The sequence below is a fragment of the Chrysochloris asiatica genome, unplaced genomic scaffold, assembly GCF_000296735.1.
Source record: "Chrysochloris asiatica unplaced genomic scaffold, ChrAsi1.0 scaffold00043, whole genome shotgun sequence".
Lineage (NCBI taxonomy): Eukaryota > Metazoa > Chordata > Mammalia > Afrosoricida > Chrysochloridae > Chrysochloris > Chrysochloris asiatica.
In genome coordinates, this window is record NW_006408561.1 from 19,805,067 (window position 1) to 19,824,518 (window position 19,452).

General features: G+C 37.0%; 1 protein-coding gene and 1 pseudogene across 2 annotated transcripts in view; both read right to left on the reverse strand.

Annotated features, from left to right (window-relative positions):
* Positions 1-10,699: 10,699 nt before the first annotated feature.
* Positions 10,700-12,927, reverse strand: LOC102836933 (annotated as a pseudogene).
* A 5,111-nt stretch (positions 12,928-18,038) lies between these two features.
* PLD1 (phospholipase D1, phosphatidylcholine-specific) overlaps positions 18,039-19,452 on the reverse strand; it is a 168,775-nt gene continuing 167,361 nt past the window's right edge. For both annotated transcript variants that reach the window (XM_006861841.1, XM_006861840.1), the window contains one exon: positions 18,039-18,263. In XM_006861841.1, the coding sequence (XP_006861903.1) occupies positions 18,039-18,263 (225 nt within the window). The remainder of the gene's footprint in view (positions 18,264-19,452) is intronic.

The following is a 19,452-nucleotide window of genomic DNA, read 5'->3' on the forward strand; positions in this document are numbered from 1 at the left end:
AGTCCCTGGCCTTGTTTTTGTTGATGATATTGAGCTTCTCACCATCTCTTCCCAAGATGTAGTCAATTTGATTCATGTGTATTCCATCTGTATATAGTCACCATTTATGTTGTTGAAAAAAAGCATATGCATTGAGTAAGTCATTGCTCTTGTAAAAATTCTATCATGTGATTTCCAGCACTTTTTCTATCACTAAGATAATATCGTCCAACAATTGATCCTTCTTCTTTTTTCCTACTTTAGCATTCCAGTCACAAGCAATTATCAATGCATCTTGATTGCATGTTTGATTGCATGGTGGGTTTGAATCACTGGTTTTATTTAAAGCTAGAGTCCATGTTTTCCCCAATGGTCCTTATTAACTGTTGTTGTTAAGTGCTGTCAAATCAGTTTTTACTCACAGAGACCCTGTGTGGGGTTTCCAAGGAGTGGCTGGTGGGTTTGAACCACCAACTTTTTGGTTAACAGTCCATGCTTACCCTATAGTAGTACACCAGGCCTCAGCCAATACTATCATACTACTATATGCCATGGAGCCACCAGTTACCTGCCATTTTATAGTCCTGTGATGGCTTGTGTGTTGCTGTGATTCTGGAAGTTGTATCACAGCATGGGTCACCCATGCTGGTACTTAAATTACAAGTGATACAACTTCCAGAATCACAACAACACATAAGGAGCTCTGGTAGCATAGTGGTTACGAATTGGGCTGCTAATCTCACAGTCAGCAGTTCAAAACTACCAGCTGTTTCATGGGATAAAGATGAGGCTTTCTGTTCCTGTAAAGATTTACAGCCTCAGAAACCCTGTACAGGGACCCTATGAGTCGGAACCGACTCCACGGCACATATCAACAACAACAGCAACAGGGTCACCCATGGTTGACAGGCTTCAGCAGACCACTTTTGAAAAGTTATCAGCTTCTGAAAGGTTAGCTGTGGAATACTGTCTGATAAAGTACCCGAAGATGAATCCTTTAAGGCACTCCAAATATGGCTGAGGAAGAGTTACTTCCTCAAAGTAGAGTTGACCTTAATAAAGTAGATGGAGCAAAGCTGACGGGACCTTCATTTGCTGGTGGGACACAACTTAAAATGAAAATAAACTGCTATAAATGTCAATTAATAATTGGAACATGAAATGTGTAAAGTATGCATTTAGGAGAATTGGAAGTCATAAAAAATGGAATGTGTAAAAATCAATATCCTAGGCACTGGTGAGCTGAAATCGACTGATAATAGCCATTTTGAATCAGACAGTTGTAGGGTTTATTGTGCAGGGAACAACAAATTGAGGAGGAATGGCATCACATTAATCATCAAAAAGAGGATTGCAAGCTCTGTCTTGAAGTACAGTGCTGTCTATGACAGGATAAAATCCATACGCCTACAAGGAAGATCAGTTAAATACCACTGTTATACAAATTTACACATCAATCACTAAAGCCAAAGATGATGAAAATGAAGAAATATATCAACTTTTTCAGTCTAAAATTAATCAAACATGCAATTAAAATGAATTGATCATTACTGGTGATGGGACTATGAAAGTTAGAAAAAAAAAAGGAAGGATCAGTAGTTGGAAAATACAGCCCGCATGATAGAAATATGCTGGAAATCACATGATAGAGATCACATTGTAAGATCGATGACTTATTCATTGCAAATACCTTTTTCAACAATATAAAAGATGACTATATACATGGACTTCACCAAATGAAATGCACAGGAATTAAATTGACTATTTGTGGAAAAAGACAGTGGAAAAGCTCCATATCATCAGCCAAAACAAGGCCAGAGGCAGACAATGGGTGAGATCATCAAATACTCATATGAAAAATCAGGATGAAGCTTAAGAAAATATAAAACAACTCCAGGAGAGCTAAACTAACAACTTTGTCTATATCCATCTGAATTTAGAAACCATCTCAACAATGACCAACTCATGACCAGACAAGTTATGTGATGACATCAAGAACATCATACATGGGGAAGCATCAAGATGGTGGATTAGGCAGTAATGCTATGCAGACCCTCTACAACAAAGATAAGGAAAACCAAATGAAACAGGTACAGATGATAGTCTTAGAACCCTGAGTTTCAGATGAATGGCTAGAGAAGTGGACCAAATGCTTACTTGGAGAGAAAGCTGAACAGACATGGCAAAAAAAGGAGACAGATTGATGACCTGTGCCAGTTGACCAGACAAGATGTGGCCATCTTAAACTTTTGTGAGTGGGTTCAGACACAAGACAGCATATTGGTATTATAGTCATACCAGTAACTTGTAGAAATAGAAGGTGTGATTTTTTTTTCTTGTTACCCCCAACCCCCTGGTGACCAGAGGCATGTCCAGTATCCCCCCATGTATGCCCTGTATTACCCTGGTGACAAGACGCATGGCCAGCTCTCACCCATGAACACTCCCAGAGATGCTGCTGCTCTCCAGGAGGTCGAAGCCTCATTAAATTGAGTTGGGAGCTTGATACCTAGAATAAGGTGTGACCTGCTGCAGACCTGAAGAACTGCTTTGGCTGCCCTTTGGGATGGAAATATCCTGGTCCTCTACTGCTTTTTGGGGTATACACAAACTACTTCTGTCTTGGGTGCCCAGAACAGATAACTCCTAGGCCTATAGGAACTCCATCTATGACTGGTAGTGTTACCATCTCATCCCTTGACCACCTACCACATGAGGTCCTAGGCTGACAGGAGACCCCAGAATTTTCTCTTTTCTTGGTCTGGCACCTGCTGTGGTTTGTTTCCTTTATTGTTTTTGTTTTCTTCTTCTTCTTTCTCTCCTTACTTTTCTTGACTTTTTATCCTTCCTTTCTCTGCTTTTATTTTTCTTTTTTTTCTGATTCTCTTTCCCAAATGCTGCTACATATTGCTTTCTTTTTCTCTCTTGGTTTTTCTTTACTGTATATTTATCTTTCCCCTTTTACTCATTCCTCTCTATAATTATGTCTAGTTCTTAATAATTTTTTCTTTTTCCTGGTTTTTATTATTCCTCTCCCTCTGTTCTCTTTTTAATTTTTGTATTCATTTTCTATCAGGCTATTGCCTGATTTTTTTCATTCTGTTGTTTTCATTTTCTTTTGCCTAATGCAACAAGGGGCAGCATTTGTGCCCATACAGCCAAGCCACAACCTTATCCTCTACAACCCCACCAACCAGGCAAGAGCCAATACCAGCTGCTATATACCTGACCAACCAGGCAAGAGCCAATACCAGCTGCTATACACCTGACCAATGTACCCCAAATTAGCCACACCCTCCCTAAAGTGAATTGTATGAATGGTGAACAGAGAATGGTACACATGCTTCCATCCCTAATCACACCCACCAGGAGGCAGTTGGTGAGTGCCTAAGAACACACCAACATGGAACCATCAATTAAATACAAATACAACACCATCAACACCACAATGTCTTGGAAACAACAAGCAATTTTTGTTCAGGCTCAAACAAAAGATTGAGCGGCAGAGGTGAAAAAATGTTTTTGAGGAAAAACAGGCATTGGACCTACCTGAAAAAGAAAGCTTTTGGGGTATTTCCAAGTGATTGACAGAAGGGTTGAGGAAAACAAGGAAAATTTCAGGAAAACACTACAGGAAAAAACAAAATAGATAAAAGCTTGGAGACAACACAAAACTTGCAAATAGAAATCTAGAAGTTAATAATAATATTTCAGAAATGGAAAATACAGTGAAAGAGCATAGGAGTAGATTTGAATCAATGGAAACCTAAATTAGTGAGTTTCAAAAGATAAATCTCTAAATACTTGAAGAGTAATCAAAAGAAAGAATGAAAAAAAAAATCCTATTAGAAATTCATGTGGGGCACCATGAAGAATAACTTAACAGGTCATTGGAATTCCAGAACAGGAAGATATAAAGAAAAGTACAGAAAAGACAGTTTAAGAGCTGATGGAAGAAAACTTCCCTAGCACCATGAAAGACAAGAAAATAAGCATTCATGAAGCTAAAGGAACTCCAAACAAGATAAACCACAAATGAAAATTAAGATATAATCAAACTCTCCAAAATAAGTGACAAGGAAAGAATCCTAAGAGCAGCTTGGGAAAACTGAAAAGTTACCTACAAAAGAGAACAAATAAGATTAAATTGTGATTTCTCAGTAGCTATCATGTAGGCAAGAAAACAATGGGAAGACATACACAAAACCTAGAGGGAAAAAAAAACAAAACTTGTCAACCAAATAAGCACATATTCACTAAACGGTCCCTCATATATGATGGCAAAATTAGAACATTTCTGGATAAAAAGAAATTAAAGGAACTTGTAATAACCAATCCAGCTTTGCAAAAAATACTAAATGGAATATTTTGGATTGAGAGCCAACAACAGCAGACAACAATCTGAGATTGATATACAAAGCAACACCATGCAGAATTGAATACAGATATAGAAATATTCAAAGTAAAACAAACCTACGAGACTGAGAATAGGGAACCAGAGACAAACATTTATAGTGAAGACAACTACGAAACATAAAGAAGGAAAAGTATAGTTACAGAACTTCCAAATGGTGAGGAAGACAAGTAGATTTCAAGATAAACAGACTGTTTTAAACTGGGGAAGAAATTATAAACTACAGGGTAACCTCACAAAAAATTAATACACCTTTACATCAAATCAGGAAAAAGAATAACCATAAAGATATAGTCAACATTAAAACAACAGCAATGAAAAAACTCACAAGAAAATGTAGAAACAAAATGAATTCAGCACAGAAAATTATGTATACCAAAGAAAGCAGCAGTACTATACACACAGACATACATAAAACAATAGCAAAATTACTGTAATCAATTCATTTGTTGTTGTTGTTAGGTGCCATCGAGTCGGTATTGACCCATAGCGACCTTATGCACAGCAGAACAAAACACTGCCCGTAATCAATTCCTACCTATTGATAATTATACTGACTGTGAATGGATTAAATGTACCAGAAAAAATAAAAATAAAAAAAGAAAGTAACAAAATGGAGACAACAGAATCTTTCAATATGTTGGTGTACAATAGACATACCTTAGAAATGAAAGAAAGACTAGATTAAAAATCAAGGGACGGAAAAATATATCAGGCTAATAGCAATAAAAAATGAGCAGGAGTGGCAGTATTAATTTCTGATAAAACAGACCCTTAAGGCAAAACAGCATAAGAGACAAAGAAGGATATTATCTCATGATTTTAAATGATCAATTGAATAAGAGAATATAACCATAATATATCTATATTTATAGATGTCTATGCTTCCTATGAAAGAGCCTCAAAATGCATAAATCAAACTCTAATAGAACTGAAGAAATAAACAACTCTACAATAATAGTAGGAGATTTTAATACACCACATGTGCTGAAGTACAGAACAACTAGGAAGGAATAAACAGACACAGAAGAACTAAACAACACAATCAACCAACTTGACCTCATAGATTTATACAGAGCACTCAACCCAACAACAGCACAATATTCATTCTTTTTCAATGCACATGGAACATTCTCAAGAATAGACCATGTTAGGCCACAAAGCAAGCCTCAATAAATTTAAATATATCAAAATACTACAAAGCATATTTTCAGATTACAAAGCTATAAAATTAGAAATCAACACTAGGTAGAGCACAGAAAAACAACAACAACAACTAATATATGCAAATTGAATAACACCGTACTTAAGCTACTAGGTTATATAACAAATAAAAAATGAAATAAAAAATTCCTTGAATTAAAGGAGAAAGAAAACATAGCATACCCAAACCTTTGGGAAACAGCAAAAGCAGTGCTTAGAGGGTAATTTATAGCAATAAGTGCACACATGCAAAAAGAAGACAGAACCAAAATCAGTACATTAATGCAACATCTCCAATAATTTGAAAATTAGCAGAAAATTAAGCCTATGGGCACCAGGAGAAATAATAAAGATCAGAAATAAATGAAATAGAAAACAGAAAAACAATAAAGAATAAACAAGACAAGTTGTTCTTTGAAAGGATTAATAAAAATCAACAATCCATTGGCAAATCTAACAAAAGGGAAGAAGATGCAAATAACACTCAGAAGAAGTGATAATGGTTGATATCACAACAGAACCAATGGAAATAAAAACACTAAAAACAATACCATGAAGAATTGTACTACAACAAATTTGAAAATCTAGTAGAAATAAACAAAATTTAGAAACATACAGCCTACCTAAACCAACACAGAATGAAGTAGAAAAGCTGACTACATTTGTAACAAAAGAATATATTGATCATGCCATTATAAAGGAAGATTATTCCATGCTCATGAATTATTGTTGTTAGGTGCCATTGAGTCAATTACGACTCATAGTGATCTTATGCACAACAGAATGAAACACTGCCCGGTCCTGGGCCAGCCTCACAATTGTTGCCATGCTTGAGTCCATTGATGCTGCCACTTGGCCAATCCATCTCACAGGGGGTCTTCCTCTTTTTCTCTGACCTTCTACCTTACCAAACATGATATCCTTCTCCAGCGACTGCTCCCTCCTGACAATATGTCCAAAGTATGAGAGATGAAGTTTGATCATCCTGGCCTCCAACAAGCACTGCATTTCTTTCAACACGGATCTCTTGGTTCTTTTGGAAGTCCATGGTACTTTCAGTATTCTCCTCCAACACCATAACTCAAAAGCATCAATTCTTCTATGGTCTTCCTTATTCACTGTCCAGTTTTGCATGCATATGAAGTTATTGAAAATATCATGGCTTGGGTCAAGCGCACCTTAGTCCTCAAGCTGACATCTTTACTCTTCAACAATTTACAAGTGTCTTGTGCAGTAGATTTGCCTAATGCAATAAATACATCATTTGATTTCTTGACTGCTGCTTCCATGAGTGTTGATGGTTGATCCAAGAAGAATGAAGTCCTTGACAATGTCAGTCTTTTCTCCTTTGATAAAAAAATGTTATTTATTGGTTCAGTGGTGAGGATTTTTGTTTTCTTTACATTGAGATGCAATCCATACCGAAGGCTGTGGTCTTTGATCTACATCAGTATTTTATTATCTTTGATGTAATATCTTTCATATCCCATGCAAGTAAAGTTTTACTAAAGGTAATACAGAAATGGCTGCAAGTATACATTGACAGAGAACTTCCAGAGGTTCAAGCCAGATTCCGAAGAGGACGTGAACAAGGGATATCATTGCTGACATCAGTTGGATCTTAGCTGAAAGCAGAGAATACTAGAAAGATGTTCACCTATGCTTTATTGACTACACAAAGGCTTTTGATTGTGTGGATCATGACAAGCGATAGACAACATTGCAAAGTATGAGTATTCCAGAACACTTCATTGTGCTCATGAGGAAGTTGTACATGGACAAAGAGGCAGTTGTTCAAACAGAACACGGGAGCTCGGAATTATTTAAAATTAAGAAAGGTAGGTGGCAGGGTTGTATTCTTTCACCATACTTATTCAACCTGTATGCTGAGCAAATAATCTGAGAAGCTGGGTTCTATAAAGAAAAATGTGGCATGAGGATTAGAGGAAGACTCATTAACAACCTGTGATATGCAGATGATACAACCTTGCTTGCTGAACATGAAGAGGACTTAAAATGATCATGAATAGGAGGATTTAATTTAATATCGTGATAACATGAACACTACCCAAAGCAATCTACAGATATAATGCACCCCAACCCAGATTCAATGTCATTTTTAAAGAAATGGAAAAACAGATCACTAACTTTTTATGGAAAGGAAAGAGGCCTTGGATACACAAAACATTATTTGAGAAGAAGAAAGCTGTAGGCCTCTCACTTTCTCATCTCAAAATCTACCACACACCTACAGTAATCACAACAGCCTAGTACTAGTACAGAATTGAGAACCTAGTAGCAAATCCATCCATATACTGTCAAGTGATCTTTGACAAAAGGTCAAATTGGGAAGAGATAGTCTCTTCAACAAATGGTGCTGCCAATACTAGAAACCCATTTGAAGAAGTACGAAGCAAGGACCATACATATCTCACACCATACACAAAAACAAACTCAACATGGATTAAAGACCAAAATGTAAAATCTAGAACTATCAAGTTTATCAATGAACAAATTAGGACAAACTTGGGTTCTTGGATACATTGGCACAAATATACTACAAATATAACTGAAAACACACAAATAGTAGAAAACAAAATAGGTGACTGGGGCCTCCTAAACATTAGATGATCAAATGTGTCAAAAGATTTAGCCAAAAGAGTGAAAACAGAGGCCATACACTGGGGAAAAATTTTTTTGCAACGATTTATCAGACAAATTACTAATCTCTAAAATTTATAGAAAACTATACTCTCTACAAGTAAAAGACAAGCAACCATATTACAAAATGAGCAGAAGATACGAACAACAACTTCACCAGAGAAGACAGTCACATGGCAAACAAACATATGAAAAATTATTCATGATTATTAGCCATTGTTGTTGTTGTTGTTGGTAAGTGTTGTCAAGTTGGTTCTGACACATAGCAACCCCATATAGGGTTTCTGAGGAGAAGCTGGTGGGTTTGACCTGCTGACCTTGTATTTCATGATCCAGTCCTGATTCTACAGTGCCACACAAGAGTACACAAATGCAAATCAAAACAACAGTGAGATGTCACTTCAACGCAGCTTTAATACCAAAGTTCAACATATAGAAAGCAAGTGCTGGAGAGGGCGTGGAACTGTAAAGTGGCACCACAACTGTGTAAACCAGTATGATGTTTCCTCCTCATACTGTATAACCTAGCATTTCCTCTACCTGGTATATATCCCCAAGAAATAAGAGCATTGACAGGAGCAGATGTATGCACACCCATGCTCATCGCAGTGCTAGTTACAATAGGGAAAAGATGGAGACAGCCATTTTAAATACCCATCAATGGATGAACATATTGTTGTATATATTGTCAGGAGGGACCAGTCGCTGGAGAAGGATATGTTTGGTAAGGCGGAGGGTCAGAGGAAAAGAGGAAGACCCCCAGCGAGATGGATTGGCCAAGTGGCAGCATCAATGGACTCAAGCGTGGCAACAGTAGTGATATTAGCCCAGGATTGGGCAGTGTTTCATTCTGCTGTGCAGAAGGTCACTATGAGTCAGTGCCAACTTGATGGCACCTAACAACAAATGGAAGAAAGGCCATACATACAATAAAATACTACACGATTCTGAAGAAGAATGATGCATCTGCAGAATATCTCATAACATGGATGAACCTGTACATCATTGTCGTTGTTACGTGTTGTCATGTCTGTCCCAACTCATAGCGATCATGTATAAGGTTTCCAAGGAGCAGCTAGTGGGTTTGAGCAGCCAACCTAGTGGTTCGCACTTCAGTGTGGGTCCTACTGAGCTACACCAGGAGTGGTGCTGAGTGTAATTAGTCAGCCACAAAAGGACAAATGTTGTTTGAAACCACTGTTATAAAAACTCAAGAAGAGGTTTTTATACTAAAAGAAACATTTTTGATGGTTATCAGGGATGGAAGAGAAAGGAGGGTAATTCAGTGGCTAAAGACACATGTTAACTAGGGTGATGGGGAGGGCAATATGTAAGAAGAGGGAAGTTGGCAGAAGAATGATGAAAATGGCTGATGACATAGGGAGGTAAGCAAGGGTTACAGTGGATAGAGGCAAATAAATAATGTTACATACACAACCCTGGAAAAAAGTATTCTGTGGGTAGAAAAATTGGATGGAAGACTGGTAGAAAAATACTTAAGTAGACTAGATATGGGAGGGAGAGTGGGATTATTCACACAAATGGCTTGAGATAGGATATTTGTACATGGGTATTTAACTTTCCTGCAAACACACGTATGTTTATGGTAAATATAAAGGAGAAAATTGGTACCAACTCATAAAGACCCTATGCAGAAAAAAATGAAACTGCTCAGTCCCGCACCAACCTCACAGTTGCTACACTTGAGCTCACTGATGCTTCTCCTGTGCCAATCCATCTCATTGGGTGGGTGGGTGGGGGTCTTCCTCTTTTTTGTTGACTGTCCACTTTATCAAGCATGATCTCTGTCTCCAGGTACTGGTATCTCTTGACAATGTGTCCAAAGCATGAGAGGAGAAGTCTGACCATTCTGGCTTCTAAGGAGCATTCTGGCTATACTTTTTCCAACACAGATTTGTTTGTTCTTTTAGTAGTCTAAGGTACCTTTATAATTCTCCTCTAAGTAGCGTAGTGGTTCCGAATCAGGCTGCTAACCTAACGGTCAGCAGTTCAAAATTACCAGCTGTTCTGCAGGAGAAAGATGAGGCTTTCTGCTCCTGTAAAGATTTACAGCCTCGGAAACCCTTACAGGGTCACTGTGAGTCAGAACTGACTCCACTGCACATAACAACAACCATAACTCAAATCTATCAATTCTTTTACAGTTTTCCTTAGTCAAATTTTCACACCTGTAGTGGTTATGAATCGGACCGCTAACCTTAAGGTTGGCAGTTTGAAACTACCAGCCATTCCTCAGGAGAAAGATGAGGCTTTCTGCTCCTGTAAAGATTTACAGCCTTGAAAATCCTGTGCAGGGTCACTATGAGTCGGTACCAACTCCACGGTACTTAACAACAACATGAGACTACTGAAAATACCATGGCTTGAGTCAGGTGCATCTTTGTCCTCAAATTGATATCTTTGTTCTTGAACACTTTAAGACTAACACCGTTTTTTTTGATCCAGAAGAGCTTCCAAGTTGTTACTCAACTGTTTTTTTCTGAACTTAGTCTTTTATTTTCCTCATAAGGTGACTTGACTTCAGATGACAACACTTCCGTCTTGATGGAGAGTTTTAGTTTGAACCATAAGTTTTCCTAGTTTTTCGTCACTTTGGCCTTTTTCTTTTAGTCTCTTCTAGTTCTTCTGTTAATTCATTTACATTTTGTTTTAATTCACTGTTGTTCTGGGTAGTTTGCTCCACTTGCTCCCTAATTTTTGCAGTCAATCCTTCTTTTTGTTCAAATTTTTTATGGCGATTATCCATCTTTTCATGAGACTTTTTCATTTTAGTTATGAAACCATTGTTTTCCTCTGTCAGAGAAGTTATCTTTGCTTCTAATTCTTGTAGCATGGTGTCTTTCTGAGACGAATTAAATACTCTTCGTTCTTTTCTTCAAGATTCTGCATGCTATTTTCAAGTTCTGGTACTAATTCTTGTTGAGACAATAACTTTTCATTTTCCCCTTGGAAATAATTTACAGTTTCAAGAATAGCATCTGCTTCATTAAAAGCAGCACAGAACTTCTGTTGCCATTCATGAACATCAGATGCTTGCTGTTGCTTCATTGATTTAAACTCTTGACTTATTTCTCCAGCAGACTCCCTCAGTTCTGTTTCTAAGATTCCCATAATCTCTTGCAAACTCCAGTAATTTAAAATTGCATCTTACTTTTCTTGCTGTAGATTTTCACATTGTTTCTTAAGACCCTGTATTTCAAACATTAATGTTAATATTTCTTTTTCTGAATCTGTCAGAAATGCCTCATTCAATTCTGATACTTCTTTTTGATGCTGTCTCTTAAGACTGCATTTCTTTGTTGTATTGTTCCACAATACAGCCAAATTGTTTTGTTGAATCTTCTAGTTCAGATTTTAATTTTTCAATTAGTAAGACTTGTTCTTCTTTAGCTAGTTCATTGATTTTAAATTCTTAAGTCTTCATGTTCATGGAAAAAAATCATCCTATATGTGCTGGATATCCATTTCAAGTTTTAATTTAAGATTATTCATGTAAATTACCTCATCTTACAAGATCCTATGTTGAGATTTTAGTTCCTTTAAGGTATCATCTAAGTGTATGATCTTTTCATTCACCACTGGTTCTAAAATAGCATCTTCTTGCAAGAGCATAGAACACATCTGATTTTCTTGATTTGCATTTAAGGCTTTATTTAAGTTTTCTAATTCACCTTGATATTTCTCCCGAATGTTCTTTTCATTCACCTCATACTGTTGTGCTGAGTTGTCCTTTAGCTGATTTAATTTATTTTCTTCTGTTTCATGTTCTTTAGCAGAGACTTCATTTGACTTATCAAGTCTTTCACCAATTCTTGCTATGTAACTTTCAACTGCAAAAGTTCTTCTAAACTACTAACAGCTCTTTAGTAATTTTGAGAATTAGCTTCAATGACTTTTTGGAGATTATTAATTTCTTGATTGTTTTCATTAGTGGTAGCTTCTAATTGCTTCTGCAGGTATAAAATTTGCTCTCCAAAGGCTGGTCTAATTTTCTGCGTCTCATCATGTAGTTTTTAAACATTATTATCAGAGTCCTTCTGAACCTTTAGTTGTTCTGAAAGCTCAAATTGCTTTTTTATTGCTCCTTCCAGTTTCTTTCTTCTGCAAGCTATCTTTATCTTCAAATTTATCTTCACAATGCACTATTAATATATTTTTTTCATAATTTTAATTTCTTTCACGTAGTTTCTATTTAACTTTTCAAACTCATTTTGAAGCTCTTGTTAGTTACAGAATCCGTATCCATGTGTGGTTGCCCAGAAAATGAAATGAGGATGAAGATTCACCAAAGAAGCTCTCTATATTGGTGACCTATGTGCCTGTCACCACTTTCAAAAACCTTACCTCTTGCTTGATTTTAACATTTTCTTTCTTGAGAGCAAGACACTATTGCGCAGTCTCTGCCTTTTCCAGAAGAATAGTAACCAGATATTCAGTCAATGACTTAATAATATCACCAGTTCCTCTAGCAACAAGTTTTGATTTGAGTTTATCAGTTTCTTTCTCCAATTGGATTCATCTTGATTTAGTTTTCTGTATTAGCATCATCAGCTTCTTGGCAAGTTTGATGAAATCTTTTGTTTCCAGCTTAGATTTTCCAGTTGTTGGGTAGATGGTGAAGCCATCCTGTCTTGAACACATTCCTCCATAGCTGGCTGCTGCAACCCTGCAGCCCCCACTGCTGGTGCTGCCGCCATCTTCCTTCCTTCCATCTGCCTGCTCTTGGACATTTTAAAGAGGTCTTGTGCGGCAGATTTTCCCAGTGCAATACATCAGTTGACTTCTTGGACTGCTCCTTCCATGAGTATTGATGGTTGATCTGAGCAAAATTAAATATTGAACAATTTCAAACTTTTTTTTTGGCTTATCATGATGTTATTTATTGGTCCAGTGGTGAGGACTTTTGTTTTCTTGACATAATACATACTGAAGGGCAACCTTGCAATACAGTCAGCTTTGCAGTCTGGCGCATGAATCCACAGTGCAACACTAGGACTCCCTTCTCCATTTAGTATGATGTTATTTATCGGTCCAGTTGTGAGGATTTTTGTTTCCTTTGCATTGAGGTACAATCGATACTGAAACTGTAGTCTTTGATCTTCATCAGTCCTCTTCATTTTCAGCAAGCAAGGTTGTTGAAGTATATGAAAGAGATTAAAATTCTTTGATATATTTTTGGTTGAAATATACTCTATGTATATTCTTTGTTCTCTGTAGAAAAGAGGCAGGCAAACTTTTGCTAAAATTTATTGAATATTTTAGAATTTGTGGGTCATATGATCCTGAAAGCACATAAACAAATGGATATGGCTGAGTTCCAGTGAAACACTATTTACAAAAACAGAAGGCCCAGCCTTAGTTTATAAGTCACTGTTCTGGATGGGAAGACAGAATCTAGTATTCTTCTCAAAATATCTGGATATTCTGAATGGATGTCTGTTACCAAGTATTGCTCTCTGTTCCAAAAATGTATGTGCTCCATCAGCAATACTTTGCATGAATCTTTAAAATCATTTAGAAGAATAACATCACCTTTGGCCCAGACCATTTTATATGAAGAATCCAAATGATATATAGATTGGGAGGTCATTATGTTATATTTTCCAGTGCCAAATAAGCAGAATTTGAATGGCATTCACTTAAGTTCATTTATCTAGACTAAAGTGAAGAAATTACAGTAATTCTGCTTGGAAATAGGAAAGAGTAAGTAAACCTGCATATTGGTTGGATTACTATCCCTATGTCTGACTTTAAAACTTGCAAGTTTAAAATTATTAATGTGGCAGATTTTTACTTATCCTGTGATCACTTTTTTTGCTCCTGAGTAACAAATCATAAATGATCTAAAGGATAAACAAAATAACCTATAAACAAATTAAGGTTCTTTTAATGAATTCTTCTAACCTCAAGTGAAAGTCTTCTAAACGCAAGTATTACATCACATGTGAGTTACATTGCCATGACTAATCACAGTTTTATACCCATCCTTCTTAAAAACAATGTACATCCACTTAGGGTTCACCTGCAGCTTCATTCTTCTTGGATCAACCATCAACACTCATGGAGGCAGCAGTCAAGAAATCAAACGATGAATTGCATTAGGCACAAGACCTTTTTAAAGTGTTGAAGAGCAAAGATGTCAGCTTGAGGACTGAGGTGCACCTGACCCAAGCCATGGTATTTTCAGTAATATCGTATGCATGTGAAAGCTGGACAGTGAATAAGGAAGACTAGAGAATTTTAATGCTTTTGAATTATGGTGTTGGAGGAGAATATTGAAGGTAACATGGACTGCCAAAAGAACCAACAGATCCGTTTTGAAAGAAGTGCAGACAGAGTGCTCCTTGGAGACCAGGATGGCCCAAACTTCGTCTCTCATACTTCAGACATATTGTCAGGAGGGACCAGTTGCTGAAGAAGGATATCACGTTTGGTAAGATAGAGGGTCAGAGAAAAAGAGGAAGACCCCCCAGCAAGATGGATTGGCAAAGTGGCAGCATCAATAGGCTCAAGTGTGGCAACAATTGTGAGGTTGGCCCAGGACTGATGTGTGGCAACAATTGTGACTGTTGTGCATAGGGACTCTAAGAGTCAATATTGACTCGATGGCATCTAACAACAACAACATCCTACTTATGGTCTTACATCTGCAAAATGACTTCTTGTCATCTGGAAGGCTGTTAATTCATGTTATATTACACTTTTTCAACTGTAGTACAAAAAAAGATTAACTGCCCTTATTTTGAGTATCTACAGACTAACATTTCTTCCAAAGGTGCTTTTAAAATCAAACTAATATTTCATTTCATACTATGCTGCACAATCTTATAGTGACCATTTCTCTCTTTGTTATGCAATGCTCCTGAGAATTCAGAGCATCCCACTGAAGAGCGAATCACAGAGCGGATACCAGATGCAGAGCAAATGCCTTCAACAGACCCATGATATAACCTTCAGTGAGTCTGGCCAGTCTAAGTAGTCATTCTATGAGAGAAAGATGTAGCAGTCTGCTTCTGTAATATTACAGCCTTTGAAACCCTTTTGGGCAGTTCTACTCTTTTCTGTAAAGCCACTATGCGTCGATTAGATGGCAATGGTTTGGGGGCTTTACAATTTAAAATTTTTTCATTAATAGGTATTTCAAAAGATTGTAGTCTACTTGAAATATTAAACAGATTCATTATAGCTTTTCAAAGTCTTGAGTTATTTGCATTTTAAAGTTCATATCAGACATGTCAATATTAAAGATAAACTTCTGTAACTTCTATATGGTAGCAATGAGGTCAGGGAAGTAGGAGTAAGCAGGTCAAACAATGAATCCTGTGCTCATAGTCCATGTGAATTTTACAGACTGCTCTGTAAACTACTACTGCAAAAGAAGCAACTGTTTCACTAAATATTCAATAAAATCCTTCCAAGTAAATGTTTTAACCTCTCAGCTGTGCAGATGAACATCTTGCCTCCAAGAAGATTCAGGAAAAAAATCAAACCCAAAAAACTTGCCACAAAAACCAATAGCAATATTTTCTGAGACCCAATACAATTTTCACTTTATTAGCGTGCTCCTCCACCTTAGTGAATCAGTCCACAAATATTCATTGAGCATCTACTATGTGCTAGTAACTGTTTTAGGTCTGGGGATACAGTATAAACAAAACAAGTCCTTGCCCCTTGCATTCTAGTAGGGGGAGACAGAGCAGTTAATACATACATGTGTAATATCACAGGGATCAGATAGCTTAGAGACACCCTACTTGAAATCTGTTTATAGCATCTCCTCATTCCTAAGCAGTGATGAAATGAAAGGAGAAGTCAGTAACGGATTACAGAAATTTCACTAGTCCATTTCCCATCTATATTGGATTGGATTAAGTAAGTTTTCAACTCATCAAAGCCTGTTTTCTCATTTGTAAAATGGAAAAGAGTTTGGAAAAAGCAATTGGAAAAACGATTTCTGGCTTTTAGTTATCATGGCTTTATGTGAACATCTTGCACAAAATCAAGAGTTAGTTTGTTGACTATGTTTTAAATATTTGAAAATAAAATATAAGAAATATTTAGATATTCCCATTTTTACATGACAATCTAAATTTCTTGTATAAACAACAAATGTCTTATATGTAACTGCTCTAGAATGAAGTTGCTTTACCATTTGCAGCATTTGGAGAATAAGTTATTTATTCATAAAAGTATCTTAATTTCCATTGCTGGTTACACTGTCCCATTTTCATTTTTAAAATGGTATTTGGCTCTGAAATCCTACCCTGGTTACGATACTGTCTCTTTCTCCTATTAATCCATATCACTGGCCTTGTGCTCCTGTTTAACCTTTTGATTAAACAGGAATTGGTTCCTCACTTCTTCTTCTAAAGAATAATCCACATGAAATGCATTCCAGGTAGTCCATAGACAATTGTGATCATTGCACCTACTCTTGTTTTATTGACACAGGGCTTTTGAGAACCTGCATTAGTCCATCAAAGAGTACTACTTTTAGTAAAATTAGAGCTTTGGTATATCAAAGGCCATTCTAACATCTGAGAAGGAAAAGTGGGTTTCCAGAACAATTCACAGACTAGGACAACGGGAATTAATAAGTATCTGAACTTCTTTGGAAGCCCTTGTGGAATGTTAATGTGTATTTAATAATGCAAGATAAGTAGCACATACTTTGCAATCAATTAATTTTTCTTAAAGGAGATAATATAGTTGAAGAACTGAATGTCAAATAAGGTTAGACTCATACTTATTAACTTGGCAAGACTTATGTAGCTTCTGATTTTCTGTAAAGACAAATTGAGTTTGATTTTGAAATGTAGAAACTTAAATTGCAATTAATCCTGCAGTTAAAGATGACAGGAAGTTTTCCAGGCCTATAAAGAAACTTCTCTTCTTGTCTGGATCATATCTCCACTGAAACCTTGGAGGGTTTCTGAAGGTGGCGCGCTGCCTTTAAGTTTTACTTGGTTGCTGTCTAATCAAATATACTGCACATGTTTTCAAATTTGATAAGGTGGGTCCTATTACATACGCATATCTTGTCAGTGGCTTTGGGGGCACAGTGAAATCTCTACCTCAATAAGTGAATTTAATTCCTTTCTATTGCCCCATGGTATCAAGATGTATAGGCTCAGTAGTATCAGAAGTGCCTTGCATGAGCTACTGTGTAGAATAAAGTGCATCTGTCCTTTCAATCACTAAAAATGAATAATGGCCACATCCTTTGTTAGGGGAGTACTACCACTTCAGGGTCAGACAAAAAGGCATCCCATGTAATCTAGAAGCAGCATCACAAAATCTTCCAACAGTAAACAACATTTCAAACAGTGCATGTATGGAATACAAGACTAGGGCAGACCCAGCAGACATGTGCTGCATCAATGAGGGTCATGGAAGAATAAAGAGGTTCTGGCAACTTTTGGGAATGGATAAATTCTCGTTAGCAAAGGAAATGTGTCTTAGTGTATGCCAGGGGATCTGACTATATGGTTATGTTGTTGTACATTCCTACCAGAAAGAATGCAGTCCCTTTTTCACAAGGATTCTGGAGGAATTATAAAGTCCTGCTCATGTTCATTGTCCTCCCATCAGTATAGCTCCATTTCTTCCAAGCCATTCCATGTCAGTCCTTGACACTTTCCCCAAAAGGAGATGAAAATGTGCCAGGACAGACTTTGACTGTGAGGTCTCCAAAACATCACTGTGTGCAGTGTGGTGGTCTTCAGGGTGAAAGTCCTTGGACTGCAATAGGGTACAGTTCTTAAGTCCAAACTTCCATGGGTACCATGGACTCTTTGGTTCCAACAGAAGGCAGTAGGCTTTCTTCAGACAAGAAATAAAAGGGGAATTGTACCAAGAACCCACGGATCTTTTTCAGTTCTTCCTCAGCTCTAGTGGGATCTTCTTTTACTAGTATTGGCTTGCATATAAAGTCTCGCAGCTGCATTAAATTGTGTACTTCATCATTGGGAAGGCACCGGAACACCTGATTAAAACATAAATAAGAAATTGAGTGATAAATTGGGTAAAGGGAGAAGCAATATACAATAAGGGGGAGGGCAGCACAATATTACCAAGGCAAAGAGTAAAAGACAACAAAGGTAAATACTATTATGTATACAGTCCTGTAATGAGAGTAATAATAAAGCAGTATCAGTAAGCAGATGCATAGGTAGACATGTAGATGTAGGAAGAAGAATGGAAGAACAACTATGAGTTTGGAAGAGGACATTACTAGGTATTTATATGTGCTGCAAAGACAGCTAAGGAGATAACAGAGCACATTCTGATCATTTCTTAGCCATAACCAAACACCTTGAGAGAATGAGTCAGTGGACTTGGGGACTTAGAACTACAGTCTCAGGGGACAGGCTAGTCAATTGGCATAACATTGTTCACGGTGACAATGGTGTACATCCTACCATGGTGAGTATTGATTGGGATCTTAAAAATTTGTGAGCGGCCATCTAAGATACAACTATTGGTCTCTCCTCCTCTGGAACAAAGAACAGTGAAGAAAATCAAAGACTCAAAGAAGTCATTAGTCTCAACTACTAACTGACCATGTAAGCCACAGCCTCCACTACCCTGAGACCAGAACTAGATAGTGTCACACTATCTCTACCAACTGCTCTGTCCTGGACAGGTAGGGAGGAAAAACATGTAGAACAAAATTCAAAATCACCAAGGAAGACCAGACTTACTGGTCTGATAGAGACGGGCCCTTAAATATCCCTCAAGTCTGGAACTGACCCTGCCCACTAGAGATCAATTTTCAGCCAAGTAATAGGCCTATAAAGTGCATAATAACACCAGGGAAGAACGTAGCCCTCAGAACAATCACGGACAGTACAATTAACAAAGGTTCAGTAGCCCCCCAAAACAAAAAAATCCCCACAGGTTAAGGAAAAAAGAAAAAAGAAAAAAAAAATATTCCAATAAACAAAACCTTTGTGTTGTGACATACTAGTTATATGTCACAATAAAGACACAATTTAAGAGTTCCTTTTCTTACCTGCAAACTTGTGGGAAGGAATCTCAATGCTGTTACCCTATAATTAAGGCTAATTTTGTTAATAATAACAATTCCTGAATTTCACTGAAAGTTTTGGTCTAATGGTAAGATGACATTAAATATATATAACAACAGTAAATAAACACACACACACACACAC